The 25774-nt window shown below is 40.9% G+C and overlaps 1 protein-coding gene across 3 annotated transcripts in view; it reads left to right on the forward strand.

Annotated features, from left to right (window-relative positions):
• Positions 1-25774, forward strand: part of LpR1 (Lipophorin receptor 1) — an 838382-nt gene that overhangs the window by 749270 nt on the left and 63338 nt on the right. For all 3 annotated transcript variants that reach the window (XM_080267931.1, XM_080267932.1, XM_080267930.1), the window contains exon 15: positions 24209-24354. In XM_080267931.1, coding sequence (XP_080124057.1) covers positions 24209-24354 — 146 coding nt within the window. The remainder of the gene's footprint in view (positions 1-24208; positions 24355-25774) is intronic.

Below are 25774 nucleotides of genomic sequence, written 5' to 3' on the forward strand. Positions count from 1 at the left end.
AACTACTCCTTCCTCTCATCTTTCCCTTCTTCTATTCCTCCATCTTACTTGAATTCTAATTCTGGCCACCACCAAGTAGTGGTCAGAAAGTCCACTTCCCCAACCTCTATAAGCTCTTGCATCCATTACACATCTTCGCATCCTTTCATCCACACACACATAATCAATCATTGCCTTCCATTCATTCAGTTCACCACCCACCCTTCTCATCACTCGCCATGTATACCTGTGGATCATTTTATGCCTGAAGAGGGTATTGGCTATCACCAACCCCCTCCCAGCACAAATGTCCACTAATGCACTCCCATTCTCATCTATCTCAGCAGGCACACTCCACTCACCAACTATTCCATCCACCTTCACATTCCCAACTTTACTATTCATATCACCGATCAAAAACACTCTCTCATTCCTTCCAAACTTTTCCATGCACACTTCTACATTTGTCCAGAACTCTTCTCTCACTTTTCTAGCACGATCTTGTTTTGGCGCATACACACACACAATCGCCCACATTTGTATTCCAACTTTCAACTTTACCCACACAATCCTTGACCCAAGTGATCCACACTGTCTTATGCTCTTCTTCCATCTTTTACTCACAACTATACATACTCCTTCCTTTGCCCTCTCATTCACACCTACTGCACATATACCCCATCCATACTCCCATTCTCTCACACTTTCTCCTCTCCATTTTGTTTCAGTTATTCCACATACATCCACTTTCGCACCCTCAAGCACCTGGACAATCTCTCTCTCTTTCACCTCATCATTCGCTCCCTGTACATTCCACGTTCCGATAACCATGTCCTTGGTCATCATCGTTTGGTCAGTCCTTGTCCGAGGCTTATTGTTTGTTTTTTTAGTTAGTTGTTTTCCGGGGAGGGGCACTAACCCTCCGCCAACCCTTTTAGTCGCCTTTTACGACAAGCAGGGATACTGGGGGAGTATTCTTGAAAAAAAACCCTACCCCAAGAAGAGCTACCTGGTATTGAAGTGATTATTGAAGGCTGTACCTAAACCCTGTAGTTTGAAATGTGTATTTTGAGTAAAATTGTTTGGAGATAGCAAATTTTAAAAATTGTTCTAAAGAGGCTAAGTTTCTTTGTTGGCCGTAAAGCTGATTTGCCAGGTCTCCCCAGGTTATTTATTTTTATTTTTTTATTTTTTTTAATAGATAATGAATGGAGGAAGGAAAAACAAAGTGGAAAAAAAAAAAAAGTCCATGTGCCTAAAGGCATCCTCCATTCATAAAATACCCATAGCAACTGGACTTGAACTGAAGTGGATCAAATGTTTGTGGGAAACAACTACCATGAAGCAAATTCCAGAGAGTAGTAATTCTGGGGATAAATGAATTTTGATAAGCAGAGGTTCTGCATTGTGGGGGGGGAGAGTGTGAATTCATAGGCGCTCCCAGCTGCCCGAGTATTTCAGGAGAAAATGTGAAGGGGAGGAACAATTGAAGCCACTTCGTCTGAACACTTACGGTAAAAATATCTATAAAGCAATGCTAAAGAAGCAACATCTACTGATAATGGAGGAAGTTTTGTGTGATGACAAAATTACTGATTAATCTAATGGCTTTATTTTGAATTTTGTCCAACTGCCTCAGTGCAACCGCTCCACATCCACTCCACAGTGGTGAACAGTATTCGATCTGAGAACGCACATGACTTTTGTATATTGTGGCCATCTGCTCGTCAATGAAGAACTCACGAACTCTGTACATAAGTCCCAATTTTTTAAAAGCATTTTTAGCAAGGGATTTAACCTAAGCTGTCCAGCTTAGTTTGAGGTTTAGAGTAACACCTTGGATATCAATTGTAGTGGATATGGGAATATTGACATCATTTAAAATTATGTGAGAGTCTGAGGGATTCTTTCTGTTGGAGAAATTAATGTATATATTTAGTTTTGTGAGCATTAAATGAGACCAGATTTGTTTGTCCCCATTGATTAATTTTTGAAAGATCCTGGTTCAGAGAAATAGCTGTGTTGATTTGGGAATTTATAATATCAAATTGTGTCAAGGAGGTACTAAATGTGAAAAAATTATGAAGGGTCGAGTCATCAGCATGAGTGTATTGGGTTGTGAGTGACAGATAGGAAGTCTTTGATATGAATGAGAAAGAGGGTTGGCGTCAAAACTGATCCCTGAGGTACGCCAGCATTTATGGAATGAAACCAAGAATAAATACCATCTACCATGACCCATATTTTTCTATAATGAAGGTAAGAAGAAATTAGAAGGCCCAGTGATGCAAGGCCATAGTGTGACATCTTAGACAATAAGGCCTGGTGCCATACTCTGTCAAATGCTTTTGATATATCTAGTGCTATTGTGTGTGTTTCACCGTGTTGGTCTATTGTTTTGTTAATCTGATGGGTAAGAAGGCAAAGAATGTCTACAGTTGAACGTTCTTGTCTAAATCCATACTGCCGATCATTGTTTAATTTATTGATTTCTAGATGCTTGATAATGTGTTTGTTAATTAGCGTCTCAAAAACTTTGCCAAGAATGGAAGTTATTGCAATTGGTCTATGGTTTGATGGATCAGAAGTTGCCCCCCTTTTAGGAACAGGATGGATATTTGCTTCTTTCCAAAAGGATGGAAAACTTGAGGTACGGATGCATATGCGGAAAAATTTTGCCAATACAGGAACCAACACTGAGGAGCAATTTTTAAGTACTATTGAAGGAATTTCATCTGGACCAGTAGCTTTGTCTGCTGAGAGATTCTGTAATACAGCTTGTACGTATCTGGTGTGAATCATGAAAGGAGGTATGTGAGGGGAATTAAAATCAAGTACAGGAATATTGTAATTTTCTGTATTTAGGGTTGAGTTTGTTGAAAAAATGTCAACAAGAAGTTTGGCTTTTCCACGTGGGTCACTTACTAGATTTCCATTGGGGGACTGCAAAAGTGGAATAGAAGAGGAGGTAGTGAAGTTAAGTTTTGAATGAATTAAGGGTTGACCAGAATATTTTGTTATCATTTGGGTTGTTTAGTAGTTTGTTAGCCTGTCTATGCAGAAAGTTTGATTTAGAAAGATTGATGATAGTATTAGCATGGTTTCTGATATTTCTGTAATACTTAAAGGCTTCTTTGGTTTTAGTCCTTGTATAAGTGTTATAGGCTATTGTTTTATGTTCTGTTACTCTAGAACAATTGTAGTCAAACCATTTAGGAGAATTTCATCTTTTTCTGTAACTATGATGGGGAATGAATGTTTCAGTGCCGACTTTAATAAAATCTTGTATGTGGCCCAATGTGGAATTTGTACCATATCGGTGGAAAAAGTTGTAATGTTCTGCAACGTACTACAAGAATTTGTATATAAGAGAGATGAGGTAATGGATTGGGCAGACAGCCTTGCTAGCTAATACAGTTAGGCTGTACCTGTAATGTTTTGTGAACTAAAGTGGAGAGGAGTGAGGGAGATGGAGAAAATGGTTAGTGAAGTGATCTGCTGCTGGAAAGGATACGAGCTCAGTTATAGGCTGCAGGAATTGGAATTTTCATTATAACAGATTTTATCTTCCACAAGACATTCCAGCATGTCATATATTTCACTATAGCAGACACTGATCTTCCACAGCACACCCTGACATGTCATAAATATTCAATGCAAACACCATCATATATTCAACATAAATAACGGGTAAGAGGGCAGAAGCTGGGACATTTGAAGGCATGCAGCATGTCGAAGGATTGTTGGGTCTCGGAAAAGACAAGTTTATAGCGAGAGTCTCCCCCATTTTAAAGGGGGAAAAAAAAAATTGAAGTGTGTTACGGAGAATTACTGTAATGCAGCAGAGCTGGAGAAGAGAGGGGTGGGTTTGAAGCTGTTAGATGTAATTCCCCTTGAGGCAAAATATTGTGCTAATGTTGAGAGGAAGGCAAGAGTAACGCATATGATCAGCAGTTATGGAAATGTCATATATATGAACTATATGTGTCTGTTTGACAAAATACATTATCTTTATCAAGCTTCAGCTTCTGCAATAGCTATTTGCCAGGCTTTATGCTGATCTGTGTATATTTTGAGAAGTTACAGAGTACAGTGGGCAAGAAGAGCGACAGAAGGCATAATGCCTGTATATTGGCAAAAGTTTGGTAACATCGTATCAAAAGGTTGTGTAAGCTTGATGGAACATACACGAGTAGCTGCTGGGAGGGAGGATGATTGATGATTATATCTTGTTGGGAGCACTTTGTGTTTTACCTGTCATACGATGCCAGGTACACAAGAGCAGCACGAGCATATTTTGTTCTTGTTCTTGGACGGAGCTTTGAAATTTACCTTCTTTGCTTTCAAACCTTTAATCCTGCAGCACCCACTTTCACAGGGTACTGTATACAGTAGTTTCATAGCGCCTCCCCACCCTGCACCGTAGTATCAGTTCATTCTTATTTTTCACCCCCCACTTATTTTTTTTATTTATTTATTTATTTTTTTGACACTCATTTTTGGTGGACATTTTGAGGTAAGCCTCAATGGCACTCAGTCACTATTTTTACAACACCATTTTTCACATGATGTACAGTACCCATAGCTCAGACAAGTATGCTGGGAGAAGTGGATGTTCTCCGAAACGATGAGTGATATCTTTGGAGGGTTTTTATGTACGTGGTCCCACCCACCTCCTTTAGTTCCCATCATGGGGTGTGTTGTCCTGTGGGATTTAGGTATTAGGTATATAATTACAGTATGTTATTATTGTCTCACAACATAGGAAGGCGGTTGTTACCATTTCTTGTTCTGTCTATCTATCTATTGCCAGACACCACAAGAATGATAAAGGCTAAGGAAGAAGTAGACTGCACTACAGCTAAGGAAGAGGTAGGCAGCACTACATCAAGTGAGTGGATGATGATTGCCACCACCTACCACAAAGATAGTTGGATTAAATAGTAATGTAGCACACATGGGCTCTGGATGTATTGAATAGCCAGAGTCACCTCGGCATTTAGTTCATGTGTTGTTTGCAGGTGCTACTGTGTTGTTAAGTGAAGATGAAGGGGAGCCGCAAGGCTTGGTGGATGAGTTTGGGAGAGTGTGTAAGAAACAGAATTGAAAGGTGAATGTTGGGAAGAGTGAAGTTATGGTCTTCGAGAGAAGCAAAGTCAGTGAATGTACAGTGAGGTTAGATGAGGAGGAAATGGAAAATGTGAGTGCGTTTAAGTATTTGGGTAGTGTGATGAGTAAGGATGGAAGTTTGGAGGGTGAAGTGCTTGAAAGGGTACTAGAAAGAAAGGTTACTGGTCCCCTGAAAGAAGTAATAAGAAACAGGGAAGTGAGCATGGAAGTGAAAAAGTTACTACATGGCAGTATTGTGATACCAGCACCAACATATGGAAGTGAAGCTTGGACCTTGTTGGAGGGACAGAAGTCAAGAGTGAGAGCAGTGGAAATGAGTTATTTGAGAGGAGCATGTTGAGTCACAAGGAGAGACAGACTGACAAATGAGGATGTGAAGGATTGTTGTGGTGTGGATTTGGATGTGATAGGAAGCGTTTTGAGAAACACATTGAGGTGATTTGGCCATGTGGAGAGGATGGAGAGAAACTAATGAGGAGAGTATGTGAGTGAGGTGGAGGGGGAGGCCAGGGATAAGATGGAGGGATGGAGTGGACAGGTACAGGGTGACCCCCCCAAAACTCCCACATTTCAAAGGTGAATGAAAAAAAAATGGTTAAAGATAATCAAACTATTATTTGCACACATGAAACTTCATTCAGTACAGTTTTTATTCATCATGTTTTAAAGATGACATCCTCCAAATGGTGGCCGTCATTGTCTATACACGTTTGGAGGCGATTTCTGAAGGCTGCCATGACTCGATGGGTCATGTTGGGTGGAACAGCGGCTATCTCCTGCTGAATAGCAACCTTAAGGGCTTCAAGAGTTTGGGGTCGATGAGTATACAGAGCCACTCAAATGAAAATTAGCTTTGTCACTGCACAAGAGAACAGCATCATCCAGAACATGTTGCAAAATGTTCTCGTGTAACTCCCTGCAGCTTATCCAGTCTCTCGTATTGAGTTCTTGCACAACCATCATTTTGTATGGATGGAAGTGAAGGTCTTTGTGTAAGATTCTCCTTGCAGTTTCCTGGGATATCCCTGCGGCTAAAGCATGCTTCCGCGCAGAACGTCTCAGAGACTGCACAACAGATCGCCTCAATGCATTAATATTCTCAGGCATACGAGTGGAGTGGATATGGAAGTTGTGTAGATTGGCTTGGGAAGAGGGAAGGGTTCCAGAGGACTGGAAATCAGGTATAATTGTTCCTCTGTACAGAGGAAAAGGGGAGAGAGAAGTATGTGGTAACCATAGGGGTATTTGCCTTCTTAGTGTGACTGGTAAAATATATGGTAGAATACTCATTGATAGGGTTAGGCATATGACAGAGGAGCTAGTTGGAGAAGAACAAGGGGGATTTAGGAAGGGAAAAGGGTGTGTAGATCAGATATTTGTTCTAAGATGTTTAGTGGAGAAGTATCTAGAGAAGGGAAGGAAAGTGTATGCTGCCTTCATGGACTTGAAGAAAGCTTATGACAGAATAGATAGGCAAGGTATGTGGAAGGTATTAAGAATATATGGAGTGGAGGGGAAATTGTTGAGTGCTGTGAAGAGTATGTACGAGGGAGCTAGGGCTACGGTGCGAGTGGATGGTGAGCTGAGTGAGTTCTTTGATCTCAATGTGGGACTGAAACAGGGGTGTGTAATGTCTCCATGGCTGTTTAATATATATATGGATGGGGTTGTAAAGGAGGTGCAAGGTAGGGCAGTGGATGTGGGGGTGGCCCTAATGAATGAGGGTGAGATTTGGAAGCTTCCGGTGTTGCTGTTTGCTGATGATACAGTATTGTTGAGTGAAGATGAATGGGAGTTGCAAGGTTTGGTGAATGAATTTGGGACAGTGTGTAGGAGGAGGAAGCTGAAAGTTAATGTAAACAAAAGTAAAATTATGGTGTTTGAGAGGAATGAAGTCACAGAGTGTGCAGTGAGGTTGGATGGTGAGGATATGGAGAATATGAGTGCATTCAAGTACTTGGGTAGTGTGATGAGCAAGGATGGAACTTTGGGGGATGAAGTACGTGAAAGGGTACAGCAGGGAAGAAAGGTTGTTGGTACACTGAAAGCAGTGATGAGAAATAGGGAGGTGAGTATGGAAGTTAAGAAGTCACTGCATGATGGTATTGTGATCCGTACCCTGACGTATGGAAGCGAGGCGTGGACCTTGCAAGAGGGGAACAAGTCAAGAGTGAGAGCAGTGGAAATGAGTTACTTGAAAGAAGCATGTGGAGTGACGTGGAGGGACAGGTTGACGAATGAAGAAGTGAAGGAACGTTGTGGGGTAGATGTGGATGTGGTTGAAAAGATTAGGAGAAATACACTGAGGTGGTTTGGACATGTGGAGAGAATGAAGAATGAAAGACTGACTAAGAGGGTGTATGTAGGTGAGGTGGAGGGAGGGAGAGGGAGGGGTAGACCGAGGATGAGGTGGAGGGATGGAGTTGAGAGGTATATGAGGGAGGGGGGGGTGAGTTGGGGGGAGGGGAGTCAAATGGTGGGTGACAGAGTGACTTGGAGGCGTTTTGTCTGCGGCCACCCTTTGCGGGATTAGGGCGTCGGGCTATAGATAGATAGATAGATAGATACGAGCGCTCCTAGGTCAACCAGGTGATTTTCTTTTTAAAGCTGAGCCTTTTGCCCTGAAATTCTCAACCCACTGCAAGATGATTTTCCGATCTGGAACATTTTGGTTCTGTTGAACGCTGAAACGTCTTCGAAAGGCTCTCTGCACGGCGATTGTGAAGAATGCTTCAACAGCTAATGCACGGTGCGCTCCCGACCACGCCATGTTGGCGACTGAGGATGGTTGGGGTTAGGCTACCAACAGACCCTAGCCCCGCCCCTCCCACCTCACTACGTCCAGTGCTACAGCCTTTTGAAATGTGGGAGGTTCTTTTGGGTCACCCTGTTTATGAGAGAGGGGTATGTGAGTTGGGAGTAGGGCAGTGAAATGCCATGGGATAGGGCGACATGGAGGCAGTTTGTTTGTGTCCACCCTTTACAGGATTAAGGCATCTGGCAATAGATAGATAGAAAAATTTAATAATGAGGCCGAGTTCATTGTTTATGAACCTGGTTCATGAAACCCCACTGTTGCTTTTGAACCATATCAGAGCCCAAATGTGGCAGTATTATGATTCTCATGCCATCAGTCATGAAAACCACACAGGAAATTTGGGGAGCCATTATCACCATTTATAATTAGGGTTACATTACTTATGAAATTTCTCGGCGAGTCAGTGTCCACCAAAATGATGCTTCAGTGCGCTTTAGGTGAAACAGCACAACAGACGCTACAAGAGTGGGTGGCAACCACATGTTGGACAATACAGGCCACTTCTGAAATGGAAGGTCAAGTTTTCCCAGGCTGTGCAATATAATAATTGTACTACAGTGTATATAGTTTCTTTAGTTGTCATCATAAAATACTCATATATCTGTATGATCGATTTCATACAGCTTTTTACAATATTACTCACGATTATCAAACACATTGGATATTACTTTAAAAATATCTCATGGCATCCACTTTGCTACCAGGCTATCAGCCTCAGACCATGGCAGCTCTCATATACCAACATCTATTGCCCATGGTTCCATATTACTTCCCACAGAGTATACACAGATGCTTGTTTGAGCTACTGTACTTCTCTGCTCCAGTCCATTGTCCCATGAAAACCATCCCATCCCATCTGTTCCTTTGCTCACCATACTGTTTCTTCACTCCTCTACCCTGGTGGGTTCATGACGCAACGCAGGTCACGCACTTGATTTACTTTCTAACCTGATGAAGTTTTCTAACCTCATTCACCTCAGTATATGGTCAAGTATTGTGAGATTGAAAAAGTCAGTATGACTGGTAAGCAGAAAGACTCTTTAGAGTCTCGTAACTAAGGCTCATCGAATGTAAGGTAATGACGACCCAGTATTCAAGTGGTTGCAGTGGCCCATTTCTGTCAGGTAAAAACAGATCGACTGTTAGTGGGGTGTGGTGGTTGTGAAACTTTTCATTCACTTTGGGAAGTGTTATCCGGATAGCCATTGTGACTCACCAAAGCTTACTCACACTGTGGTGCTCACCAACCCTCCTGTCACACCCACCTTAACATGGTTGAGATTTTTGTCCTTTTGAAGCCGATTTCTTGTAGCTTAGTGCAGAATAAAACAATACGATGGTTTTACATCATTTACAGTGCACTTCTTCATGAGTAAGATCATGATCTTTTTCTTATTACAGCTTAGAATTCAAGATGGAGAGGTGGTAGTTTCAGACCAAGTTAAAGTGGACAGCTGGTTTTGCTGTGCCTGCCATGACAATGCACTTTGGGAAAAGTAGAACTTATGTAGTCAGACTGTAATGATGCACTGTCCTCCATCCTGTCCCTCTTTCTGTATATACATCTCACTTTACAAAGAGTCTTTAATGGCCATACTATAAAAACTAAATGCCAGTACTGACTAACGTGAGTGTCTGACATTCCTGTTTTTCGTACCATAAATAAATTTGCTGTTCATGCCAGGCGTTCGTTACCTGGTTATGGCGTAAAATAGCATTAGAATGTCACAGAAGGATAAAAGCCACATGAGACCCCGCTTTCGTATAACAAATTTAATTATTCATAAATACAATAACAGGTTTTTCTATTTATAAACACTGAATAAATCAGGAATAAAATTTTCCTTAGCAGGCTCAAATATATGAGAAATACAAGGCTGTTCATAAAATTTTACATAGTAAATGTTTCCGTAATGAATACGAGTAAACAAAAACTTCCATGGTGGCGACGTGGCCTGTAATATTGGAGTTAGGATAATAAATTATGCTTCCGAGCTCGTTTCAGACTACCTCTGTGCTCTCTCATTGGATTTTTGACCGAAACAGCAACTGTTTGAAAGTTTGTGTGTTAGCCAGCTCATTGCTGTAGTTAGCACATGTGAGGGCAAGCCAGTAAGCTTCTGCCTTTAGCTCAATAACATCCTTGTGTGACAATTCTTGCTTATGAAAAAGCATGAAATAAATGACATAAGAAGTACGTATACAGTATTATATTACATGGCAGAAATTACACATATCAGAGTTTGGTCAGCGTTGGTAAATGGTTGGTTAAGTTTTTATATTTCAGTAGCTTTAGTGTTCTCTTTTACAGTAAAGTTACAGAAATTGGCAATAAAACAGTACCAAGAAGTATGTGCAGTCACTTCGGCTCCCTTTTTGAGAAATGCGATTCGTTTTCACACCAAAATAAATTGATAAGCTGAAGCAACGTTTTGTCTGGTTAGTACTTGGATGGGTGACCGCCTGGGAACACCAGATGCTGTTGGCATCCCTACGTCAAGTGGGGTTGGTGGAGGATTAGTGCCCCTCCCTGTAAAACAATTAACTCTAATCCCTTGGCCACCCCGTCTGGGATACATGGCGTCTGGCAGTGAATGAATGAATGAATGAATGTAGTTGAGAAAGTTAGATAAGGTTACCAGATTTGAGTGAATTGGTTGGTTAGGATGCTGGCTGAAATGTTACCTGTTTCAATCAAGCACGCAGATTTGAGCAGAGGTGTGTTGGCTTTAAACCAAATTTGTTAGTGTATGAAGATTATTTCATGAGAATTAAAAAAAAAAAAAATTATATGAAGATTATTTCATGAGAATTATTAACCCGCGGCGTCCCGTCGACGTTCTTTAACGCCAATCCCATTGACGTACATAAATGCGAATCAATTGCAAGGTCCCTAATTTGCACAATTTTCAATATTTGTGAGTGATTTTTGGTACGTATACACGTGACACCTTCCTCTACAAGATGCCAGGCAGGGACAATGCCTTACCCAGCATGGCCTCCTCCCCCCCCTACACGCCATTGTCTCAGCAAGTCACCTGTTATCAGTGACCTGGCCAGTAAAGCCATGTCATGCCATGGTACGAAATTCAGGGCCAGAGTGATTCCCCTATCAATGACAATGTGGAGGACAAAATTTACATAGCATTAGAGGAAGAAACAGTCAGAAATGATGATCAGGTAATGTGCCAAAAAAAGGTCAGGTATGGTGATGAGTTAGTGAGTGAAAGAATGCTTATAATGCCTATATTACTGCTTGAAAACCAATATACTCTCGTACTACGTATAAATTCGTACCAAGTAAATAAATAAATACCGTTTATGAGTGGTGTGAAATAGTTATCCTCCCATAGAACTCGTTTTCTTTGGTGCCAGCCTGTTAGAAAACCCAGTAAGGTAAGGAGGTACTCCTACCTGTATCGAGTATTTTAAACCTCAGGTGAGCAATTTCTCTGAATTTTCGATGTTTCTCACCAAAAGTGGAGGTTTGAGCAAAAAAAAAAAAATTTTCCAAAAATGGTCAGGATTGGGGGGAGTCAGTGGTGGAAAAGTGGTCGGGATGTGGCGGGTAAAAAAAAAAAAAAAAAAAAAAAGCAATTTTCAATCCCAAGAGCTTTTCTTGGTTGTAAATAGCTATAGGCCTAAGGAAATGACCCATAATAAAAAAAATAGTTAAGCGGGTAGAAATGACAGTTATTGTAATGGAGGAGTAGATGAGTGTAGGAAAGGTAAGGAATATTGGTTAGGTTGGATGGGTTATACAAGGACTGACAGACAGGAAGTAATGAAATAAGTATTGAGTGAAGGAGTCAGACATCAAGCATATGACCAGAGTAGGAGAAAGCTAGGAAAGCAGAACAGGAAATTGTCTGAAAATGCATAAAACAGAACTGGATGAAAGTACTATAGAGGTGGAATGATTTTTGGGAAAAAAGAAAAGCTTATCTAGAAGACTGGGACAGAAATAATTACTGTACTATGTAACTTAGGAAATCATTGCATACTGCTCTGAAGGGAATGGTAATAATAAAGAATATGAATTTCAGAGTAGTATAAATACCAAGCTAAACTGGAAATTGACTAGTAATACCTGAAACAGAAGGTAACAATAACAATGGAAAAAAAAAATTATTTATATATATATATATATATATATATATATATATATAGCTAGATATATAGGAACTGAATGAATAACTGTTACATTACACACATCTGATAACCTATATTTTCCAGTATGGTCAGCTGGTCATGGCTGGATGACAGGTGTGGAAAGAAACTGCTGAAAAAAATTGGAGAATTGTTACTGCATCCCTCTTGTGTTGATGCTGCAATGAATGTAACAGTTCAACCAGCAGTGTAAAGAAGTAAATTAGTCTCCGTGCAAAAAATAATTCTCCAATAACTCTATATTCACATCATGCAATATAAATTTAGGAACACATGATGTACTGCTGCATGAGTAGAGGTGCACATAACGTGGATAAACTGCTGTATAATTCATGACTGGTGAGCTGGTAGGAAACATCATGGAAATCTATGAAGTATGCAATAATGCATTCACTTTGCTTGTATGAATTCAGATATGGATAATGTCAGTAATTGTTTCCATTCAAAGTACTGCAAAAGGAGGATAAATCATAATTCAATCTTAGTCTAAGCTACACAGTACACTGTATATTGCTTGTAAATGCACCCTCTTTATACATTCTGCCATCATATGTTACCAATTTTAGCACAAATATACTTATTTCCAACATAAAAATAACAGTTTAGAATTGGTTACTGAAGTGTCTGGTTTATTAAACAGAAGAAACATTCAAAATTTGCACACTTTTATTGCTCATGCAGCATGTCTAATCTAGCGACTGTCATGGCATTCAAACACCAGAACTGAGTTTTGCCAAAACTGACAATCCATATTTTTTATAGTAAGCATGACTGACACTCAGGAATATCTGATGACTGAACATCGCTGTTGGATCGCCTGAACTCTTGGTTTTTATAGTACGGCCTTGAGTCAGGCTCCCTGAGGAACACGGGATATGAGTTTGATCCCATGCTGCATCAGTGAATAGTCTATCTATCTATCTCTATCTGTTGCCAGACGTCTTAATCCCTTATACGGGGTGGCCACAAACAAATCGCCTCCATGTCACCTTGTCCCCCGCCATTTCACTGCCTGCTTCCAATTCACACCCACCTCTCTCATATACCTCTCCACTCCATCCCTCCATCTCATCCATGGCCTTCCCCTCTCTCTTTCCCCCTCCACCTCACTCACATACACTCATCTCGTCAGTCTCTCACTCTCCATCCTCTCCACATGGCCAAACCACCTCAGTGTGTTTCTCCTAATGCTTCCTATCACATCCACATCTACACCACAATGCTCCTTCACATTCTCATTTGTCAGTCTGTCTCTCCATGTGACTCCACAGGCTCCTCTCAAATAACTCATTTCCACTGCTCTCACTCTTGACTTCTGTCCCTCCAACAAGGTCCAAGCTTCACTTCCATATGTCAGAGTTGGTATTACAATACTGTCATGTAATAACTTTTTCACTTCCATGCACACTTCCCTGTTTTTTATCACTGGCATCAAGGCACTAGCAACCATTCTTCCTTGTTGTACCCTTTCAAGCACTTCACCCTCCAAACTTCCATCCTTACTCATCACGCTACCCAAATACTTAAACGCACTCACATTTTCCATTTCCTCGACATTCAGCCTCACTGTACATTCACTGACTTCACCTCTCTCGAAGACTATAACTTTACACTTCCCTACATTCACCTTTAAACTCATCCACCAAGCCTTGCAGTTCCCCTTTTTCTTCACTTAACAACACAATATCATCTGGAAACAACAGTACAGGGAGTTTCCGAACACTGCCCTCTAACATTAGGGCCACTCCAACATCCACTGCCCTTCCTTGTATCTCTTTTATAACCCCGTCCATATACAGATTGAACAACCATGGGGACATGACACAATTCTGTTTCAACCCAACCTTCAAATAGAAAAACTTACTCGGTTCACCATCCACACACACTGCAGCCTTGACACCCTCGTACATACTCCTCACAGCATTCAACAACTTCCCATCTACTCCATATATTCTTAATACTTTCCACAATCCTTGTCTATCCACCCTGTCATATGCTTTCTCCAAATCCATGAAGGCCACATACAACTTCTTTCCCTTCTCTAGAAACTTTTCCACTAAAGGTCTAAGAATGAATATCTGATCTACACAACCTCTTCCCTTACTAAAGCCTCCCTGTTCTTCTCCAACTAATTCGTCTGTTATTTCCCAAATGCTGTTAATAAGTATCCTACCGTATACTTTTCCTTTTACACTGAGAAGACAAATGCCCCTGCGATTACCAAACACTTCTTTTTCCCCTTTCCCTTTGTACAAGGGAATAATTATACCTGACTTCGAATCATCCGGGTCTTTACCTTCCAGGCGAATCTGCACATCTTCCACATCCATTCTACTACTATCTCTCCTCCATGCTTCAGCATTTCATCACACACTCCATCAGTTCCTGGGGCTTTCCCCATTTTGACTTTGTTCAGTGCTTCCACAAATTCCATCCTACTGATTTCTTCCTGTCCTCTCACCTCCCTCCTTCTCCCAGCGATTCCCCAGCCACTTGTACTCGCATAACTTTCATGTTCAAGAATTTGTTAAAGTGTTCTGTACATCTGCTCACTTTTTCACTCTTCCCAACTAGTAACCTACCATTTTTATCTTTCACTCCTATACTAACTTCATTGCCACCATGTCTGACTCTCTTTATCTCTTTCCGGAACATTTTCTTACATTCCCTCCACTTTACACTCAAATTCCTCCCAAATTTCTCATCCGCTCTCTTCTTAATCTCTCTTACTAATCTAATTTAAATTACTAATTTAGATTCTGTTGAAGCAGACTTTACCTGTTTTCTACAAGATTCTCTCATACTAATCTAATTGAAATTACTTATTTAAATTTTGTTGACAGACTTTACCTATTTTCTACAACATTGTCATAAAAATGCCAGTGCTAGTACCATTACACGAGTGCTGAAGAAGACATCCCTACATTTGTTCAGTTTGGATGGTGGCTACTAATACCAGTGGGGAAGTGGGAAAATGTGCTTATTTCTAAATAGTAATCCTCTACCTCATTACCTTGCATTTACTTGACCTGACCTACCCAGCCTGAAGCTGTTTTCCTCTGTCCACCCACCTCCACCTTCACTGCTGGACTGTTAAAGTTTGTAATCTGGAAATTTATTAATGTAGTGAACAGCATTTTGTGGGAGCTAGCTGCATTTACTGATAAGTGTACGTCATTGGCAAAAGAGAAAGAGAGAAAGAGAAAAAAAAAAAGAATCATAATTCATAAGCATGATAACCTCTTACTTATAGTCCATTACCATATTTTTCATAGTAATGATCATAGGTGCAATGGTCGAAAAGTAGCAAAGTTGAACTGGATTCCTTTCGTGATTGGCTGTTGCCCCAGTAAAGGAGTATTAAATCTTTTCAGTTATTGTATACTAATTGCTATTTATCATTATACTGTAAGATGCTTGTTCTATCTATCTATCTATCTATAGCCCGACGCCCTAATCCCGCAAAGGGTGGCCGCAGACAAAACGCCTCCAAGTCACTCTGTCACCCACCATTTGACTACCCTCCCCCCAACTCACCCCCCCCTCCCTCATATACCTCTCAACTCCATCCCTTCACCTCATCCTCGGACTACCCCTCCCTCTCCCTCCCTCCACCTCACCTACATACACCCTCTTAGTCAGTCTTTCATTCTCCATTCTCTCCACATGTCCAAACCACCTCAGTGTATTTCTCCTAATCTTTTCAACCACATCCACATCTACCCCACAACGTTCCTTCACTTCTTCATTCGTCAACCTGTCCCTCCACGTCACTCCACATGCTTCTTTCAAGTAACTCATTTCCACTGCTCTCACTCTTGACTTGTTCCCCTCTTGCAAAGTCCACGCCTTGCTTCCATACGTCAGGGTACGGATCACAATACCATCATGCAGTGACTTCTTAACTTCCATACTCACCTCCCTATTTCTCATCACTGCTTTCAGTGTACCACCAACCTTTCTTCCCTGCTGTACCCTTTCACGTACTTCATCCCCCAAAGTTCCATCCTTACTCATCACACTACCCAAGTACAGTACTTGAATGCACTCACATTCTCCATATACTCACCATCCAACCTCACTGCACACTCTGTGACTTCATTCCTCTCAAACACCATAACTTTACTTTTGTTTACATTAACTTTCAGCTTCCTCCTCCTACACACTGTCCCAAATTCATTCACCAAACCTTGCAACTCCCATTCATCTTCACTCAACAATACTGTATCATCAGCAAACAGCAACACCGGAAGCTTCCAAATCTCACCCTCATTCATTAGGGCCACCCCCACATCCACTGCCCTACCTTGCACCTCCTTTACAACCCCATCCATATATATATTAAACAGCCATGGAGACATCACACACCCCTGTTTCAGTCCCACATTGAGATCAAAGAACTCACTCAGCTCACCATCCACTCGCACCGTAGGCTTAGCTCCCTCGTACATACTCTTCACAGCACTGAACAATTTCTCATCCACTCCTTATGTTCTTAATACCTTCCACATACCTTGCCTATCTATTCTGTCATAAGCTTTCTTCAAGTCCATGAAGGCAGCATACACTTTCCTTCCCTTCTCTAGATACTTCTCCACTAAACATCTTAGAACAAATATCTGATCTACACACCCTTTTCCCTTCCTAAATCCCCCTTGTTCTTCTCCAACTAGCTCCTCTGTCATATGCCTAACCCTATCAATGAGTATTCTACCATATATTTTACCAGTCACACTAAGAAGGCAAATACCCTTATGGTTACCACATACTTCTCTCTCCCCTTTTCCTTTGTACAGAGGAACAATTATACCTGATTTCCAGTCCTCTGGAACCCTTTCCTCTTCCCAAGCCAATCTACACAACTTCCATATCCACTCCACAACAATCTCACCCCATACCTAAGCATTTCACCACACACTCCATCAATTCCTGGGGCCTTTCCCAGCTTAATCTTCTTCATCGCTTCCACTACTTCCGACCTACTGATCTCTTCCTCCCTCCTCTCATCTCTTCTTCTCCCAGCCATTCCCCAACCACTTGTACTCACACTGCTCTCACTCTCTACATTCAACAAATCCTCAAAGTGCTCCTTCCATCTCCTCAATTACTCTCTCTTCTCCACCAACAATCTTTTATTCCTATCTTTCACTCCCCTACTATTTCCCCTTTCACACTGCCTTTCTTTCTTTACCTCCTTCCAAAACAATTTCTTACTCTCTCTCCATTTCACACTCAGATTCCTCCCAAACTCTTCATCCACTTTCTTCTTACTTTCCTTCACCAGTCTCTTAACCTCCCTTCTCCTGCTCACATATACCTCTCTCTTCTCTCTCTCATCTTCTCCCCTACCTCTACTCGCCAACCATTCACCATATGCCTTCTTCTTTTGTTCCACAGCTCGTTTGACCTCATCATTCCACCATGCTGTCCCTTGCACACCCTTGCATCTCCTCCTCACTCCACAAACCGCCTCACACGCTGTGCTTATCTCTTCCGTGAATATCTTACATACGTCTTCCACACCTACCATCTGCTCTAGCTCATACCTTCCCAATCTTTCTTCCTCTATGCTCTTATACTCTGTCCTTTTCTCACTATCTTGCAATTTCTCCACTCTTCTCACAGGAGCTGCTTCCTCCTGTCTTCCCCTTCGTCTTCTCAACCACTTTCTTTGCAGCTCTACCTTGGCCATCACTAAGTGATGGTCCGAGACTCCATTCCCCCACCCTCTCCACACTCTTGCATCCAACACTTGTCTTCTCATTCGCTCATCCACACGCACGTAGTCTATCATTGCCTTTCGTTCAACAAGTTCACCATCCATCCTCCTTATTACTCTCCATGTATACCGGTGGATCATCTTATGACGAAAGTAGGTGTTGGCTATTGCCAACACCTTACCAGCACAGATGTCCACCAAAGCACTGCCATTCCCATCTACTTCAGCTGGCACACCCCTCTGACCAACCACTCCATCCACTCGTACAGTCCCAACTTTGCCATTCATGTCTCCAATCAACAGCACTCTCTCGCTCCTCTCATACTTGTCCATACATGCTTCTACTCTCGCCCAAAACTCATCTTTCACTCTTGCCACTCGATCCTCTGTTGGGGCATACACACATACATTTGCCCATGCTTGTATACCTACTTTCATCCTCACCCATACAATCCTTGCACCCACTGTTCCATACTCTCTTATATTCTCCTTCCACTTCTTGCTTATCATCAGACATACTCCCTCTCTTGCCCTGTCATTCTCACTGACTCCCGCACATATACCTACACCATATTCCCAGTCTCTCATCCTTTCACCTTTTCATTTAGTTTCAGTCAATCCACATATATCCACTTTTGCATCCTCAAGCACCTGGACAATCTCTCTCTCTTTCACTTCATCATTCACTCCTCTCACATTCCATGTTCCCACCCTCAGAATGTCGTTTGTCCGTTCCTTAGTCGTCAACGTATGATCCGTCCGGGTCCGAGGCGCTTTATTCGCTTTTTTAGTTAGTTCTTTTTACGGGATGGGGCACTAACCCACCACCAATGCTTGTTACTAAAGTAATTTTAATAGTTTTCCTTCACTCTCCCAGTGACCTATTTTAGGTACTGGTATTAAAATTACTGTTAGGTCACTCTAAAACAAACATATTAATGCCAGTTTAGTGTTTTTTCTGTCATGTTTAGCATAAGAATATTTTTCGTCCATTTAGCGGGAATTTTTAATGGCTAGTGTCAACAAATTTGGCTGTAGTCTAGAGGCTTCCACAAAGTTTTGGTGGTATTCCAGTGATAACGGGCCTTTTTCTAGTGATTGCCTTGAACTTTTCTGTTTTGCATCATTTTAACAATTTTTAGAACAAGTTTAACATCTGGCTTTCGGTTTCGCAGCCTTATAATCATGAAACATCGTCAGTGCTTTGTGTTTGCTGTAGGCATCTGATTAATAAGTAGCATTGTTACACAACAGTACATAAATTTCATCCTTTTGCAATCTAAATGGTAAACATACAGTTTAGTTAAAGGAGTAGAAATACCTCACCACAAGGGTCGGCAGTTAGAGGTAAATTACCCTGTGGGGGGTAATATCAGGGTTTCTGGGGGTTCCAAGACCCCTCCAGCATTCAGGAGTTAGTATGAATGCAACTTATGACTAGAAAATGAGAGCAGCCAATTTTGGCCCTCACCTGGCCCCTTTCAGACAACTCAAGACAAAGCGATGCCAACCCACCCAGCAGCCTGCCTTTATCCAGATGAATTGTTAACCTTTTTTTTGCTTGCTTGATGAATTCAGCTAAGCACATAAACCCACAGAAAATTTTTATTTATTTATTTATTTGTTTATATTTTATTTCTTTATTTATTTTTGGCTAACACTTCTACCATAGCTTTAGATCAGGAGGGCGAGAGTTGGAAGTAGATCTTGTAGTTGTACTCAGTTTGTCTTGTTTATAAAAACCACCGTGGTTTGTCATGTTTTATCAATATAACTGAAAAAACAAGCAGTTCTTATAGGCTGGGGCAACAGTAATGTTCCAAGCCCTTGACACGGCGTAGTCAAACCTGATTGCCGTCCCATGCCCTACCGATTCACTTCCTCCTGTCCCAGGTTGTTTTCTATATTTCTTTAAGCATTTTTATAGTGGAAAATGATTGGTTAATGCTCATTTTGTTTTCCTAGTTTTAATGCTTATTCAGACTCCCTCATGTTTGTTTCTCAGGCATAATGGCAGACTTCTAAAACCTCATTGCAGCTATAAGCTATTAGCATAACCTTACATATTCATAATTTAGCCTTCCTTAACCTAATTCATACTTTACCACACGGGTGCAGGTCTTCCAGATTTCTTGGTGAACTGAATCTTTCTTAGGTTGATTAGGATGGGTTAGGTTTGAAGTTTTGCTCTATTAGGTTTAATCTTAGGGGGTCTCCCCCCATCCCACCAGTTGGGCTGGCAAGATTGTCAAAAAACAAGCTGTTGCGTTCACTCAGGCAGCATCCTTAACCCTCAAACGCTGGGCTATTTTTGACGCAGTCGTCACCTCACTACGGGCAGTTTCCTGGAAATTGCTTGTTTTCTGACCTTAATATCTTGGAAAGTATAGCACTTGGGGAAACATATTAAAGACCATACTACTGTACTCATCAACTCTTCCTCTTGCGAGTGAAAGTATCCGCAGGTCTGTAGGTCGTTGCATTGATGAATAATGGTGTGAGCAAGATAACTAATTTTTGGCGTGAGAGCAGGATGTGTTTGTGCGTCTGCCCGTAGCTCCAACTATAGCTTTGCTTTCAACATCATAACTTCTACACTACTAGCTAAACTAGACACTGTTGCATCCAAGGCATGCCTTATGGCACTATCACTCAGCCCTTTTCTAGTATCCTTGGAAGGAGGCTTGGCAGGGGTGGGTGATTCAGTTGGTTACAGGCGGCACGGATGGAATCAGACAAATAGGAACCTGATGACATCGTTGTACACCTGGCAAAAGCACGGGACAAACTGACTTTCGCCTGTGTACTATGGAGGGACTCTCTCCTTACCCTTTGGTGCCGAGATGAAATGGCATCCCGTTCAAATGGTGGTGGGCAGATATTTGTGTGTATAGCCACTACCCGGCGGCCCCAAAGCACCCCGATTGTGATGTATATAGACGTTACCCAGCAGATAGGGGTTAAATATTCAAAATATCCACTCACTCGATGTAGTGCTGCTCTCGGGTGTCTGCCCTTTCCTCTCCTCCCTCATTTCCTTCCTCTTAAGTCTTTCTTTCCTTCATTCTTTCCTCATCCTGCCTGCGGGTGACTTTACACTCCCCCTTTTGTCTTTCTTTCCTTCATTATTTCCTCGTCTTCTGCCTATGTGTTACTCTACATTGAGTGACAAGCCAGATTGTTTCATGTGCACCAGGAAACCATTTACTACGCTGGTTGGTAACCATACAACCAAATTATGGCACCTGGTGGTTTAATGGGTAGTTGTGGTGCTCCAGTCGGATTGAGCCAGTGAAGGTTTATATCCAAGGGATGGTTGGGGTTATTGCTCACGTAATGCCACTCAGGGATGAGTGAGGCTGATCACTCTCATCTTAAATGTCAGGACCAACCTTGTTTTATATAGGTTTTGTAGTATAAAATCAACAAGCAGCTATTATTGTTACATACTGTACTAAAATTAGTTTCCTTAAAAATGTGAGAATAGGAAGACAGGTGTCATTGCCACACCTGTGTGGTAAAGTTTTACCTGTCCTAAACCAAACTAACCTAACAAAACATTATATCCTAACCTGACGAAAAAATAACAACCAAATCCAACCTAACAGCCTAACTCATATCTAACCTTATTTACCCCAATCTAACATGACCTTTCTTAGCCTAATATAACCTAACTCAGTTTAACCAAACCTAACCCATTTAACACCAAACACACTGAAATGGAAAACCAAATTAATTTCGGTACAGTTCCGTAGTTTTTAGCAAGTGTCCGCCATTATGCCCAGATGTTGGAAAATGAATGTGGGTAAAAACATGAAGGAAAGAAAATTGCCATAATGCATTCGTTTACCACCATGATATATATATATATATATATATATATACATATATATATATATACAGTAAAAGTCCTATTATTCGGCAGCTGATTATTCGGTATATCCGACATTTTGGCAGTTTTGAGAAATAGTCCTATTTTCGAAAATCTTTGATTGTTCGGCAGATGTCTGGAATAATCTCGGCAGTCAAGGAAATGTTATGTGTGACTTGTAGGCCTAATGTTTCATTACACTTCTATATGTTCACTATAATCAGGTATAGTACTGTATTGATTACAGTATTGCTCAGTATCATACAGTACAGTAACCGTCCCTCCAAATCAGCGAGGGTTACGTTCCAAGGCCCCTTGCTAATTCTTGAAATTCACTCATTCTTGATTCCGTCCTGAAAATGACATTTACCGCTAATTATGTAGCCCATGAACCACTGATACTGTAATGCATTTCCCATAAATAAATGTTGCTTGTTAAATCAGTTTCCCCGTTGTTTTTAGCTGTACGGCTGTGACAGCTCTTGTATTTTGATTCCTCAGCATAATGGTGAAAGGGACTGTCCTGTTTAACTAAACCTAACCTAACCAAGTTTAACTGTACCTAATAATTTAACCAGACCTAACCTAACCTAAAGTCGGAAAAATACGTAAAATAAACTGGGGGATTATGAATCGCTAAGGTCTTTCTGATGAAAGTTAAACGTACATTTAGCGCTCATTCTTTTGTTCTTTTTTGTGTTTATATGTGAAAGAGTATTGATGCAAATAATAATGTATCCCTTTAACCCCTTAATAACCACTGGCATTGAATAACCCTTTACAGTACCGATGTCAGTGATGTCAAGTTAGTGTGAGCTATCAAAAAAAAACAACACTTATGGAGAGGGAACGAAGGTCACTGGTATGTTTACATGACTCTACGCTACGATTCCAAGCAGTCAGAGGGTTGCTTTATCTCAGATGTTTTCGCTCATTTGGTAAATGCACCGTAACTTTATCAATTCTTTCATGACTCATAGTGAATCATAGCATGGGTTTAGGAAGCTAAACACATTGCTAGGTGCGCCAGACGATTATCTTCACATCTGTAAGAAAAATAAATTGATTTCAGAAGAATGGAAGAAACTTACTCTGCGTACTCAAAGAGGGATTAAATTTCTTCCATTTTCTTGAGGATGTGAAGATAATCATCTGGCGCACCTAACAATGTGTTATTTAGCTTCCTAAACCCATGCTATGATTCGCTATGATTCATGGGAGAATTGGGAAAGTTACGATTCACTTACCAGACGGGCGAAAACATCCGAGATAGAGCGACCCCCTGACTGCTTGGAATCGTAGCTTAGAGTCATGTGAACATACCAGTGACCTTTATTCCCATTCCATAATTGTTCAGTTTTTCATAGCTCACACTAACTCAACATCACTGACATCTGTACTGTAAAGGGTTGTTCAATGCTGGAGGTTATTAAGGGGTTAATGGAATACATTACTGTTTGCATCAATACTCTCCCTTTCACATGTAAACAAAAAACGAACAAGAGTATGAGCGTTAAATGTACGTTTAACTTTCGTCAGAAAGACCTTACCAATTCTTATTCCTCCACTTTATTTTATGTAATTTTCTGACTATTTTATTTTGTGTTTGGAAAAAGTATGTATACAGTACTCACTCCAAACATATTTGTAATAATGTAAGTACTGATGACAATGTTGACCAATACAAATGATGTACTGAGCTGATAGGTAATATTCCATATCATTTCGACCATCCAGGAAGTGTTATCTGACTTGTAGGCCTACTGTGTCATTACACTTGTATATGTTCACTAATTTAAGCCTACTGTGTCATTACACTAGTATATGTTCACTAATTTAAATATATATTTCAGATTCAGGTATAGTACTGTATTGATTACAGTATTGTACAGTATACTGTACAGTACTCTCTCCAATGACAGTTGTAATACCATAAGTGGTGATGACAGTGTTCACCAATATATTTAAGGTACTGAGTGGGTAGGTTTTTTTTATTATTCAGCAAATCCAATTTCTCGGCAGCAGCCTGATCCCATAGATGCCGATAATAGGACTTTTACCATATATGTGTATATATATATATATATATATATATATATATATATATATATATACACATATATATATATATATTATATATATATATATATATATATATATATATATATATATATATATACATATATATATATATATATATATATATATATATATATATATATATACATATATATATATATATATATATACATATATAATATATTTATGGGAAACAAACTGTAACAATAAGTGGTGAACTGGTAAGTTCTTTCTGCTGCTTAAACTGTACACATAGGCCTACAGTCCCTAGTGGGTGTATGTCTGTCATCCAAGTCCTTCATCACATCCTCATCGCTTCAGGAGCAAATGGACATGGAGCTTGCTACTTACAGTAAGAATGACCAGTTGTTCACTTGGATATTTATAGTGATGTCATAGCATGTATGACCCATATCTTACATGTTGTATTTTATGATTGCAGAAGTGTTGAGTAGCACAGAGTTGCCAGAGCCCCCCAAACACACCTCTGAGGCTGCCAGCCCCAATGGCCCACCTGTGGAGGAAGAAGGCAGTGTGGCTGTGGCTGCTATCCTTGCTGCACTAGCGGTTCTTTGCGTTGCATCAGCGGTTAGTTCCTTGTGCTAATATATATGTACAGTATGTACAGGGTATATATATATAGCTATACATAGATTCACATAGATAGATATAGATGATACAAGTGTTCGTGGGCCCTTCGGGCCACTCGCACTTGCTCCTGCGGAGGGCTGTCACGTTTATGTGCTGTTCTAGAGTAATGTTGTCACTTGGATTTTTTTTGCAGCTAACCAATTGATCGTGTTATTTGCAGCTTCGGGAATGGAACCCAAGTTGTCTGAACGCAAGTCCGAAGTACACACACCGACACATGGCTACTGCTACAGTTTATTTTAGTTCTACCTTTGGGCAAAAAATTCTACGGAGATCCTGTGCCAGGCTCCGGGAGCAGCATTTTTTGGTCAAAATGTGATCGCTCATTAAATATGGTAAAAGTTTTTAAATCATGATGGGACCAAGTTTTTTTACATCGGCGATTTTTTTGCGATTTTTGTGCCAATTTTGGTGCGATTTGAATTTGTAGTTTCAGCTGCCCAAAACACACACACATACACAAAGGAAATCTGTAGTAAAGACATAGAGGAACACAAAAGGTTAGGGAAATACGAGAAAAGCAAGACAAGACCTCTAAAGGTGACTTTCCAGAGCGTAAACACTGTGGAAGAGATACTAAAAAATGCAAAGAATCTTATGGAAAAAGAGGAGTTCAAAAATGTGTGGATAAAAAGATGCCTAACACAAGAGGAACTGGAATTATTCACTGAAAGAGTAAAGGGAGGAAACAAAAACAAAAAATGAGGGAAGATCAGAAGAGTCTATCTATCTATCTATAGCCCGACGCCCTAATCCCGCAAAGGGTGGCCGCAGACAATACGCCTCCAAGTCACTCTGTCACCCACCAATTGACTACCCTCCCCCCAAGTCACTCCCCCCTCCCTCATATACCTCTCAACTCCATCCTTCCACCTCATCCTCGGTCTACCCCTCCCTCTCCCTCCCTCCACCTCACCTACATACACCCTCTTAGTCAGTCTTTCATTCTCCATTCTCTCCACATGTCCAAACCACCTCAGTGTATTTCTCCTAATCTTTTCAATCACATCCACATCTACCCCACAACGTTCCTTCACTTCTTCATTCGTCAACCTGTCCCTCCACGTCACTCCACATGCTCCTCTCAAGTAACTCATTTCCACTGCTCTCACTCTTGACTTGTTTCCCTCTTGCAAGGTCCACGCCTCGCTTCCATACGTCAGGATAAGGATCACAATACCATCATGCAGTGACTTTTTAACTTCCATACTCACCTCCCTATTTCTCATCACGGCTTTCAGTGTACCAACAACCTTTCTTCCCTGCTGTACCCTTTCACGTCCTTCATCCCCCAAAGTTCCATCCTTACTCATCACACTACCCAAGTACTTGAATGCACTCACATTCTCCATATCCT

The sequence above is a fragment of the Coenobita brevimanus genome, chromosome 25 (assembly GCF_032717465.1).
Source record: "Coenobita brevimanus isolate Jiangsu-jjx chromosome 25, ASM3271746v2, whole genome shotgun sequence".
Lineage (NCBI taxonomy): Eukaryota > Metazoa > Arthropoda > Malacostraca > Decapoda > Coenobitidae > Coenobita > Coenobita brevimanus.